Source organism: Homarus americanus, unplaced genomic scaffold (assembly GCF_018991925.1).
Source record: "Homarus americanus isolate GMGI-L3 unplaced genomic scaffold, GMGI_Hamer_2.0 scaffold51859, whole genome shotgun sequence".
Taxonomy (NCBI): Eukaryota; Metazoa; Arthropoda; class Malacostraca; order Decapoda; family Nephropidae; genus Homarus; species Homarus americanus.
The window spans coordinates 10,310,483-10,323,596 of record NW_024711292.1 but is presented as its reverse complement, the minus strand read 5'-3'; the positions used below and the strand labels follow the sequence as shown (position 1 = coordinate 10,323,596).

The window sequence follows — 13,114 nt, the reverse complement described above, 5'->3', positions numbered from 1 at the left end:
CGTAATCCCTGGTCTTGCCACAGCCCATGACAACCCCGACCTTGTCCCAGCGGTGAGACGTCGGGTCTTGAACCCGAACTGTTTGCCCGATACTCAACCTGGGAAGGGGTCGGGCGTGCTGATTGTACTGTGCCTTTACCTGGTCAGCACGGGCGGCTGCACGACGATCGCAGTCCTCGGTCTTGGCCTGCCACTCCCTCGAGAAGGACTCAGGATGGGCAGGGACACATGACCGTAGTGGGTGGCCGTATAACATCTGTGCTGGGGAGCGACCTGTGAAGTTGGGGGTATTCCGCAATTCCAATAAACCCCGGTCAAACTTCTCACAGTCAATGTTGCCTGAGGGTGCCGTCTTTAGGATAAGATGCTTGACGGACTTTACGGCAGCCTCGGCATGTCCATTGGACTGGGGATAATGTGGTGAGGACACCACATGATAAACTCCCCATCGCTCCATGCAGTCCCGGAAGTCGTTGCTGGTGAACTGGGGCCCGCAGTCAGTCCTCAGGCGGAGAGGGACACCAACTTCCCGGAAGTAGCGACAGAACATACGTACTGTATGAGAGGCAGTAGTGTTGCCTCCGCAGGGAACGACAACAGGCCAACCTGAGAGCCGGTCGGCGATGATGAGAAAGGACTTTCCCGCCACAACGAAGAAATCCGCAGAGACGGACTCAAAGGGCCTCGTAGGGTTGTCGTTGTTCATGAGGGGTTCCTGCTGCTGACTAGGCTGCAGCACCTGGCATGGCTCGCAGACTTGAACGGAACTAGTGATGTCGGAGTCGATGCCTGGCCAAAAAACAGCTTATCTCGCCCGGCGCTTCGTAGCTTCCACACCCCTGTGGCTGTTGTGCAGGTGGGCTAGGGTGCGGCGGCGGAGGGCGGCAGGAACCACAACTCTTGCTCCATACAAGACGAGGTCGCCATCAGCATAGAGGTCGTCCCGCATCTTCCAGTATGGGAGTAAAGAGCTGTGTAAGTCGTACCGGTTGGAGGGAAATCCCGAGGTCACGCAGTTCAGTAGACGGATGTACGAAGGGTCCGCTCTTGCCGCGGCTCGGAGTTCCTGAAGAGTCCTGTCGGCGTCCTGCGGTGGAGACTCTTCTGAGATGACGGCGTTCACGGTCACTACAGTCCTGAGGTGTGCAGTAGCATCAGCACATGCGATCTCGTCCTCTGGTGTGGGGTGGCTGACTGGGGCTCGTGACAAAGCATCAGGGATGCAAAGCAGCTTGCCAGCACGCCACACAGCTGTGAAGAGGTAAGGCGAGATCTTCTCCTTAAGGCGTTGGAGGCGGGGATTCTCGACCGCATCCAAGGAGTAGTGGTTCAGGATCGGGATGAGTGGCCGATGATCCGTCATGAGGTTGAAGTGTTGTAGGCCGATCAGATACAACCTACATTTGGACATGGCCCAGACGGCGGCTAACAGCTCCAGTTCGATGGTGGCGTAGCGAGTCTCGGCGTCAGTGAGAAACCGAGAGCCACACTGAACCAGACAAAGGCGTCCATTGCCGTGGTCCTGTAGCAGAGCGTATCCAATCCCGTAGAGGCGAGAGGCATCAGTCTGGAGGACAACTGGCAGGGCCGGGTTGAAGGAAGCGAGAACAGGTGGGCTAAGGAGAGCTGTCTTGACGCGACGGAATGCCTCATCATGGTCAGCTGTCCAGGTGAATGTTCTCTTGGGGCTCATCAGGGGGCGTAGGGGCTGTGCTGCAGCGGTGATGTCGGGGGTGAACTCAGCCAACTGGTTTACCAGGCCCATGAACGAGCGGAGGTCGGTCAGGTTGGCAGGAGTTGGGAAGTCCCGGATCGCGCTGACCTTTCCAGGATCAGCCGAGATGCCCTTGCCTGAGAGGGTGTACCCACAGAAGTTCACACTAGGTGCGGCGACCACAAACTTATCCTTGTTGAGGGTGATCCCGTACTTGCGGCACCTGGTGAGCATCTGGTGAATACGCTCAAGATGCGTGGAGTAATCCTCGTCATATAGGAGCACGTCGTCGATGACCTTGACACAGTTCGCCACACCCTGAAGGGCCATGTCACCACGGAGGCAGAAAGCATCGCCAGTAGCCGCGAAACCCATAGGTCCTCTGCAGTGCTGAAATCGGCCGTACGGTGTGATGAACGTCGTGAGGTGCTGATCTTCTTCCGCAAGTTCCATCTGCCAGTACCCACATAAGGCATCTGCTGTAGTAAAGTACCTTGCCTTCGGGTCCACACTGCGTATAGCGGTGAAGGGTGTCGGTGAAGGGTGGGTCGGGCGGGAAACTTGGCTATTCAGCTTGGTGAGGTCGACGGTGATACGAACTCCAGTAATGTTCTTGGCGACTGCTACCATGGGGTGACACCAATCCGAGGGGTCGTCACCAGCAGGCTTAATGATCCCCTGGGCTACCATAGAGTCGAGTTCCTTCTTAACTTGGCTCTGGAAAGCGAAGGGTATCTGTCTCGGTGTGTGGATGGCGAAAGGTACTGCGTCATCCTTCAGGTGTATTCTCATGGGGGAGCCAGCCATTGGCTTGAGTGGAGCCGTCTTGAGGTCCTCCTTGGAAACCAGCACGTCCTTGAATTGCAGTAGGAAGAACTCCCTGGCTGCAGAAGGTGACGTATTGGGTGGGAGGGGCAGCTCCTTGCACCTGTTGACATGTTTTATTTCCAGAATTGGCTTTGGGAAGTCTGGAGATATTATGGCCAACTCTTGACAGTGGCCATAAGACAGTAGTGGCATCTGAACACCTTTGTGGACCTGAATCCTGGCAGAACATGACTGCTTACCTAGGGTGAGGGTAGCCTGAAATGTACCCAGAGCAGGTGCTATTGTAGAACCGTCTGCGGTGAGCGTTGTAGAAGTTGACGGTGGTTGCAAGCTGCTCCTAGGAATCCGCAGAATGTCGAGGTGTCTTGTGCCGATGACTGTGACGTCCGCACCTGTGTCAGGAAGCATCTGGATACGGGATGTAACGTCGCCGTATGACAGGTGAACACAGATGGGCTGAGGTGTCTTGCTGACAGGGGAAGAAGAGGATCCCACGCGACGACAGCGCTTGTTCTTCGCCGCCTGAGACTTGCACGTAGTATTATTCTTCTTCTGTGACTGACAGCATTTGTCATAGTGTCCAATGCGGCTACAGGAGCGGCACTGAACGTTGTTGGCAGGGCACTTCAGTGTCCTAGCCCAGTGACCACGACGGCCACAGTTATTGCAGGTGCTGTCAGCGGCAGGGCATTCAGAACCATGCCGACGAGCACAATACTGGCAGGAATGACCTGGCGTCGAAGTCTGAAGTGATGCTGAAGTCGGATGTGAAGCTGAAGTCGGATGTGAAGCTGAAGTCGGATGTGAAGCTGAAGTCGGATGTGAAGCTGAAGTCCGGTCACGTCCTTTGTTCTTCTTATATGCGGAGATGGCACACAGCTGGTTAGATGGACCACGAATGGCAGAAGTCGCACTTCTGGTGGCTTCGTAAGAGCGGCAGGTGGTGACAACATCCTGTAGAGAAGAGGCAGTGTCGAGGGAGATAAGCTTCTGAATTAGCTCTTCGTCCCGCACGCCCATGAGGATAATCATCTTCAGCTGTGTTTCCTCACAAGTCGACGAGTTCCCAGGACAAACGTCAACCTCCTCAGCGATGCGTCTGAGTCGTACGTAAAAATCGGCAAACGACTCACCCTCCAGCTGCTTACAACTGAGAAGTTCTCTCCTACGGAGAGCTTCGTTGCGGAGACCCTTGATATGCGTCTGTAAAGCATCCAAGACGTCCTTCACAGTCTTGTCTGTGTCGTGGGGAATTTGCAGGGTGTGCTCCAGGATACGTTGCATCTCTAGGGTGAGACACATCCTCATCTGGATCAGCTGTTTCTCCCTAGGCAACCTCGATAAATCGACCATCATCGAATAATCGTCCCACCTCCGACGCCATTCACGGAATACCTGGAACGAGGCATCAGCTTGGAGTGGCGGTGGACTCTGAGCAAGTGCTTTCTGTGGGGGGGGCAAAGAAGTTGAAGAGGGCCCTGCAGGTGCACCTGTGGACGAAGAGGCAGGTGTAGTAGCTGCTTGAAGGTTAACAGGTGCCAACAACTCGATAATGGCACTGAATCTGGCATTTTCTTGTTATGTCTGTGATTCTCTTCACGCCTTCGTTCATCGTCTTCCTGTCGCCTCCTGATGTCGTCTTGTCGTCGGTTTTCTTCCAAAAACTGAATTAAATGAAGGAAGTCGACTCCTGTGGCAGATTGCGGACGTGTGTAGTGGGGGCTAAGGGTGGGTGGGGCCGCTTGATCCACTTTCCGATCCACTTGGAGTCCACTTACTGCACCGACATCCGTCTGAAGTTGGGCTTGTTGGGTATCTGAAGAAAACCCAATAAATTCCTGATCTTCCATATGGCCTGGTTTATTTCTCTCACAATTACTGTAATTAATAAGTGAGCAGAAGAGCAATCGTCTTTAAATGGAAGATATCTGCGAGCGTCTGTGAGTGTGTGTGTGTGTGCGTTCGTTCGTGCGTGTACTCGGGGCAGGCTGGCTAGGGAGCGGGATGGCTGGCTCACTCGCGCAGTGCCAGTCGAGACATGAATGGGGGTGGATGTCAAAACTTGAGCTCTCCCATAGGTCTTAAAAAGGCTCCCTCTTTTGTAAAAAGTGCAGGAACACGGGGAAACACTTTAAAGACACTAAAGGGCACACACAACACTGAAAAAGCACTTCACAACACTGCACTGTAAATCCAGGAATATCGTGTTGAGGTACGCGCCGAGATCCACTCGACAAGGGAAGTTGACAAGATGGCGGCTCCGAGAGAGATTCTGTGTCCACTCCAATTCTGAATAATGTGATGTCCCAGCTAAACACTGTGCCATGTGGGAGACTCAGGTGGTCCTTCTACTCAGGGGTAAAGGAAACACACTGATGTCAAGTCCGTAAGTTCTATTTCTGGGACAAACACAAAAAGGAGTTAAGACGGGTAAACAGCGTCCTGTCTTGGAATCTCTCTGGGTATCTCTATCTGCGCATGCGCATACAGCGCGCATGTGCCCAAAGTCTGAACTAACACTCGGTGACAAAAGGGAGTATGATTATAGATCATATAATACAGAGACCTGAATCAATAATGGTAAATAGTATAGAGTTACATATTACAGCCATATTCGTCTCATATATCTACAATTCCCCCTATGCTATTGGTGAGGAGATCCTGTATGACTGCTGGGTCGCTTCTAATCAGAACATGATCTTGTGTACTGACTGAACTGAAACTCAACGTCTGGGTGTTTATCTTCCGCATCGTTCAGCCATCGATACTTGACTTAAGGTGGTGTACCAACAGGGAAGTTTAATCTTACTCTCATAGGGGGGTTGAGGTTGTAGTTGATGGTCTCTAAGTTTTTCTGCCTTTTCGGCTTTCTGCTTGTTCCTGGACCGAACTAGTTGAAAGCCATCCTCTCCATTGGTGTCAGGGTCAACACCATAGTCACCTGGCTCACTCAGTGCATCAGGAGAGTTAAAGCGAGTAGCTGAGTCACCATTCAACTCAGACATGGTGGAGTTACAGGACTCGACCTATATGCCTACGTCAGAGGGCCGAGGACTGCTTGGCACTCCTAGGAAGTCAGCGGTGTTTGGGAGGCGTAACCCTCTTACAGGACAAGGGAAACTAGCATCTACAGTGTATCAGCGGTGTGAGGGGAGGCCGTGAACGGGCCTCCCGCGCGGAGTTAAGTGGTGTCAGTGGAACAGAGGTAGCAGGCGTATCCTCAGTTTATAAACACTTATATTACACTACACTACACTTGTTCTTAATAGTATCTCTGTTTTCTGGTTAGATACAGTATCAAAGTCAATTTTAGTTTCAAAAGAACTATCCAGCCTGGCACCATATGAGGACGGGGGTTTGTTTACACAAGCCCTCACTACATGGCCGGGAGTGACCACGAGGGCCTGGCACCTACACACAACACAGTGCTCAAGCCACGCGTTAGTTCACTTGTTATACAGGCAACATATTTGCAGTTGTTGACCTATCGGTTAAGGTAATCCTCCAAGCGATAGTGTTAGGAAGAACACCTAATATTCAGTAACACCCTGTGAGAACCCTGCTCCTCAAATCCCAGTGTGTACCACCGTAATCTTAAAAAGATCACAGGTGGTCCACGCACACAGCCCTGCCCACACACACGCTGAGGGGAAACTGTGTGGCAGCAGTCATGGTGGTCTGTATAAGGGGGGCAGCAGTCATAGTGGTTTGTATAAGGGGGAGCAGCAGTCATGGTGGTCTGTATAAGGGGGAGCAGCATTCATGGCGGTCTGTATAAGGGGGTAACAGCCATAGTGGTCTGTATAAGCATGGCAGCAACCATTGTGGTCTGTATCTGGGTCAGCCACCATGGTGGGATCCATTAGGAAGGTAGCAACAATGGTGGGGTGCACTGGGAAGGCAGCAGCCATTGGGGTCTATATCAAGAGGTGAACAAGTTTAGGGGATCTTTATCAAGATATGAATGAGTTTGGGGGATATATATCAAGAGATGAATGAGTTTAGGGGATATATATCAAGAGATGAACAATTTATTGGTGTATATGAAGAGATGAAAAAGTTTATGGGGCCAGCATTTTAGGGATCAGTGAACTGTCCTTTGACCCAGCTTTTAGCAGGGGTTGTCAAGCATGGAATTACTAAATAACATGAAAAATGTAATAAAAACAAAATAATATGTATTACTTTTGTTAGACATACAACATGGTGCTGTAACAACTGAAAAGTAATGACGGTTTTCTAAATTTGCAGATAGCTACCAAAGATCCCCTGAATCCCATCAAGCAGGATGTTAAGAAGGGAAAACTTCGTTATGTTGCCAATTGTTTCCCTCATCATGGCTACATCTGGAACTATGGCGCTCTTCCACAGGTTAGTTCACAGAAATTTAACATGCTTTCGTTGTCTTATTCATACAAATGCATGTGATATATGAAAGTGCTCCTGTCTGTCCTATCCATGTGTCACAATTTCTATATTACCCTCTTCTGAAGAGTGGTAGATCCACCAGGCTCTGATTTAGGGTCTTGAAATCCAGCATTTATTACAGTGGCTTTATTGATGAACATGTGTATTTTTTTAAAATTATTATTTGGACAAAATGAATGGGTATCAAAGCAAACTACAGGGGGTATAGTAAATTAATTATGGAAATGGCAGACTCTGTTCTACCCAGCAATGTGATGTATGATTTTGTGATTGGATATTGTGGCAATATTCTTTGTGGAAGCAAATTTTAGGCAATCTAACATACAGCACTTCATTATTTATTTGTTTTCTAAATGAAGTTTTGAAAAATTATATAATGGATATACTGTATCATCATCATGCCAGATAATGTAGCTATCAAAAGAATGAATGAAAACTCACTTTTATTTCATCTGAAGAGTATGGTAATCAGTTAAAAAGAAGCGAGACTGAAGTTGAGAGATTTGCATGAAAAAGTCAATCAGTCCTTGTTATGTTATTATTGCGCTTCGACAACGAAGGTCTTTAAGTGTGTAACAAGGTTAGTAATTACACTAGTCCTCTAACAATAAAAAATAAAGATAGAGCTCAAGTGGAGTGGTGGTGATACAAGTAGTCTTTGAGACTAATGTAATCAACTGATTGTCACATGCCTCCAGCATATCAAATTTCTGATTAAATTAACTTGTTTTAAATATTTTAGCTTATTAAAAGTACAGTACAGTGGTCCCTCAGTTAACGAACACAATTAGTTCCAGAAGGTTGTTCGTTAACCGAAAATTTTGTTTACCGAAACCATTGTTTCAATGGGATTTTGGGTAATTGGTTGCAGCTCACCGAAAATTACATAAAAAGTAAAAATAAATGCAGTAAAGTACACTTACTTTGAGGTGTGTATGTAGAAGGCTCCTAGTTGAGGATGATGATGATGGGAATTAGAAGTGGGGGTGGAGGAGAAGGGAGAAGAGAAGGAAGTGGGGGTGGAAGAGAAATCACCCCATGCCTCATGCCGTCATTTCACCCATAAAATTTTAAGTTCACTAGGTGTAATTCAAGATTATTTGCTTTAAATCAATGCTGCACTGCACTATATATTGTCAATATGTTAAATAAATTTCAGAATGACCAATAATTGTACTGTAAAAAAAGTAAAAACGTAAAAATAGTTTATGTTCAAGAGAGCCACAAGCATGATGTTACCTCCACGGACCAGAGATACAAACTGCCGCCTTGCTGGGTGAATCAAGTGGCTGATTGGCACACCAAAAACTAGTTTCCTATACAGTACTGCAATTATGTTAAATAAGTGTTAAAATGACTAAAAATTTTAATATAAAACTTGGAAAATTATTGAATAGTACAACCTTCTTGATAGTTACTCGAATGGGAACACATTTAAGCCCTAGAACCGATTACTGTATTGGCGGACTAATATTCCAACTGGTGAGCAGGCGAAAACATGTTGACATGATTTCATAAAAATTTTGTTAACCAAATTTTTGTTCGTTAACCGAATTGAAGATTCTTATGGAAGGTAATTCCTTAACCGAAATTTCGTTAACCGAGGCGTTCGTTAACCAAGGGATCAGAGAGAGAGAGAGAGAGGGGGGGGGGATTATTTTAGTAAAGAAATGGAGTTTCTAACTTAATTAGAAATGCATTTATGGACTCCGGTAGTTTGGACTCGGGGAAAACATCCCCAGCACCCAGAAATGTTCTGGGGAAGTGGGTTAGTGCCCGTCTGTGGAGATGTCTAGTTTTGACACTTGCAAACGTTTCCCAGTAACCGGAAAAGATTCTGAATACAGTATAAGGAATTTTTCCGGATTTGAGAAAGTCGTTTGGTCAGGCGGAAATCTCTCATTCCGGAAGTACTCTGCAACAATTGTTTTGGCTAACAGAGATATCACAGAATAAATAAATATATATATATATATATATATATATATATATATATATATATATATATATATATATATATATATATATATATATATATATATATATACACACATACACATACACATACACATACACATATATACACACACACACACACACACACACACACACACACATATATATATATATATATATATATATATATATATACACACACACACACACACACATATACAGTCAACCCTCACTTTACGCGGTCCCACATTCCGCGTTTCTACGTCTGCGCGGTGCCCTGCCAGAACCCAGGATGCTCACATTCCGCGGTGGGTGTACCCCATTACACGGGTGAAATATAATTTTTTTATTTAGCTCATAAAATTCATACAAATTATCCGGCCAGAATATAATTTACATTGCTGGAATTCTTACAATTTGATGATCATTTTGAATATAAACATCATAGATTTTGCATTAGACATACAAGTTTTAGATATAATGTTTACTCTTGAGTAAATATGTTATCTTTTGTGCAAAATATATGATATTTGTATTCAAAATATTCCTGGTCTTACAAGGAATCCAGCAATGTCAATTATATTATCCTAACTTTAGTCTGATTTATTATTTATTACTAAAAAGGTAAACAGTCTGGTATTCCCACACATTTATCTAGTAGGGACGTTGGTGGGGAGTGGGGGGGAGGGAGGGAGGGACCGGCGACCGACCATCTGTTACCGTGTGAAGAATATTTTATTTTTTTTATTAACTGAAGATTTTTATTTTAGCTCATAAAATTCATACAAATTACCCGGCCAGAATATAATTTACATTGCTGGAATTCTTACAATTTGATGATCATTTTGAATATAAACATCATATATTTTGCATTAGACATAAAATTTTTAGATAAAATGTTCACTCTGAGTAAGTATGTTTGTGCAAAATATATGACGTTTATATTCAAAATATTCCTGGTCTTACAAGGAATCCAGCAATGTCAATTATATTATCCTAACTTTAATCTGAGGTATTATTTAATACAAAATGTTAAAATGTATTTTTTTCACCCACTCTTTCTCTTGAAGGGAGTATTGGTGGGAGGTGGGGGGGAGGGTTGGGACTGACCGCGCGGTTGGAAGGGGGGGGGAGGCAAGGTGGGGTACTTTGATTGACAGTGTCGTGAAGAATATTTTTTTTTTATTCACTGAAGATATTTGTTTTAGCTCATAAAATTCATACAAATTACCCGGCCAGAATATAATTTACATTGCTGGAATTCTTACAATTTGGTGATCATTTTGAATATAAACATCATATATTTTGCATTAGACATACAAATTTTAGATAAAATGTTTTCTGAGTAAATATGTTATCTTTTGTGCAAAATATATGACATTTATATTCAAAATATTCCTGGTTTTACAAGGAATCCAGCAATGTCAATTATATTATCCTAACTTTAATCTGAGGTATTATTTAATACTAAATGTTAAAATTTAGTTTTTTCACCCAACATCTCTTGAAGGGAGGATTGGTGGAGGGTGGGGGGAGGGTTGGGACAGACCGACCACCTGGCGTGGTTGGAAGAGGGGGGGAGGCAAGGTGGGGTACTTTGATTGACAGATAGTGTCGTGAAGAATATTTTTTTTTTATTAACTGAAGATATTTGTTTTAGCTCATAAAATTCATACAAATTACCCGGTCAGAATATAATTTACATTGCTGGAATTCTTATAATTTGATGATCATTTTGAATATAAACATCATATATTTTGCATTAGACATACAAATTTTAGATAGAATGTTTTCTCTGAGTAACTATGTTATCTTTTGTGCAAAATATATGACATTTATATTCCAAATATTCCTGGTCTTACAAGGAATCCAGCAATGTCAATTGTATTATCCTAACTTTAGTTTGAGGTATTATTTATTAAAATTTAGTAGTTTTCCCCCAAAAATTTCTCAGAGAAGGAAGAGCCGGCAGTGTAGTGTGAGAAGAGGGGGAGGGAGTTGAGTCCATTATTTGAATGGACATTAACTTGGCGACTGTATTTCTCTATTTCTCTTAAGTATTAATTGTGTGCATGTACCATCATAAAATTAAGATGTTATTTTTACTACAACATAGTTATGTGTCTTCAAAAAGTGGAGTTTGGGGGTCGGGCTGGTTTCTATTGGAATTAATCCCATATGTTCTGTTGTTCACTTAACGCGGGACCCTCTGGGTTCTATTGACCGCGTTAAGTGGGGTACAACTGTATATATATATATATATATATATATATTTATTGTATATACCTGTACGGTATATATATAATATCTTTTTTTCATATTTTAGACTTGGGAGGACCCCAGCCATATTGACGAAGCTTCGGGCTGCAAGGGTGACAATGACCCCATTGATGTTTGTGAGATTGGCTACCGTGTGGCCAAGAGGGGTGAAGTCATCCAGGTTAAGGTAAGAAAATTGTTACTTTGTACTTGCTTCCAAAAATTTTTAGACACTCAGATTCAAGGAAGAAAACTTACATTCTTCCTGTTCATTCCTAAGAAAATTTTGATAATTCTACATGTTCATTTTCAAAGAAATTAACCCTTTGACTGCTGTCATTGTTGTCAGAAGTTTTATGGAAAAATCAAGTACAGCTCCTCCCCGACTTACGACCTACTCGATTTACGACCACCCGCACTTATGACCTGCCTCAGTAGTACCAAAATTTTGTCAAATTACGTATTTTCGAGTCCCAACGTCATTACACAGACAAAAATATTTTTTTGTAATTCACTTTAAAATGGCTGGCAAGCTTAAAAGTGAAAATTTTGTGGTGCTGAGAAGAAAAGGACACACCCATTTTAGATTTTATATGTATTATTTAAGCATTTTCGACTTACTACCATTTTGACTTACGACCTGGATTTGTGTCCCTAACCCCATCTTAAGTCGGGGAGGAGCTGTACAGTACGGTATAGTACAGAACAGTTCCTTTTGCACTAGGACTGCATGTTGAAGGGCCAGAGAAATTATCACTTGCATTAGAAGGGCCAGGGACACTGGGTGAGGCCTCAGGAGGCACCATACTATCACCTTGTAGTGTAAACTCCTTGTACTTTTTGTTTTCCCACCCCTCCACCTTCGCCAGCAGCACAAGGTATGGTTGAAAACTATCACAACGCTCTTATCAATAAATGAAATTACTGTGATGAATGAGAATTCAACACAAGCCACGAGAAAATGGTGGGAAATGTAGGTCAAGGTAACATCCTGTGCTGTTGAACCACAAAGGGCGACTGATGTAGTCACTCGCATAACCTTAGAGGCTGTCTACAGAGGTGTCAGATCGCACTGATGTTGCCAAATGTGCATCTTGCGTATCTAGTGTTCATATGCAAACAAAATTATTTTTTGTAATATTTAAGTTCATATGCAAATTTGTGTATGAAAATCTCGAGTTAAAAACAAAGTAATGAAGTGTAGGAGTCGTGAGTGCCCAGTACTGCGCTGCGCTCCATGCTTGGTCAGTTTAGTATTTGTTATTGTTGTGGTCAGATGCGCGCTGTCTCACTACCCAGTACAGTAATATCTCCATTAGCTGGGATCCCACAAACCCGGAAATCTCAGATAGCCGGAATTGAAATTTGCTTGGAAAATCATATATGGTGAGAAAGCAGAAAGGTGTGGGTGATTAGGGAGATGGAGTGGAAAGGAGTGGTAACATGCACCAGTGTTGCCAAGCGATAAGCTCCTCAACAGCTGATCTTTTAATTTGCCTCCATGCAGTCACACAACAAGACCCCTCACTGGATGCTTGAGATTTGAAGAAGTTGATGAAGAGTTTGGTCAGGAGTCAGGTGGTGAGGTGACTTTCCAAGACACTTATACAGCACACACATTAACAGCACTACTAAACCATTGTCTTATAACATTTTACATTATAATTTGTATTTTAAAATTTATTGATACATGATAGCTCGACTGGGCGACATTTGCACTTAGACAACTGATCAATGAATATACCAGGGCATATGGAGATGCATTATACACTAGTGATGTCACAAAGCTTTGAAACTGCAACCGCAACTTCTGAGCAACCACATAAATTATCACAACCTGTACTCAAATGTACAAAGTTAATTACTAAAATCATTGTTTGGTGCAAACTAAGGGATGTATATATATATATATATATATATATATATATA

At 44.0% G+C, this 13,114-nt stretch overlaps 1 protein-coding gene across 1 annotated transcript in view; it reads left to right on the top strand.

The window, feature by feature from the left end:
* The window catches only part of LOC121878366 (inorganic pyrophosphatase-like), a gene marked incomplete at its 3' end in the record, with an annotated part of 94,444 nt that overhangs the window by 69,049 nt on the left and 12,281 nt on the right, over nt 1-13,114 (top strand). Inside the window, 2 exon segments of the mRNA XM_042384602.1 lie at nt 6,794-6,913; nt 11,253-11,372. Coding sequence (XP_042240536.1) covers nt 6,794-6,913; nt 11,253-11,372 — 240 coding nt within the window.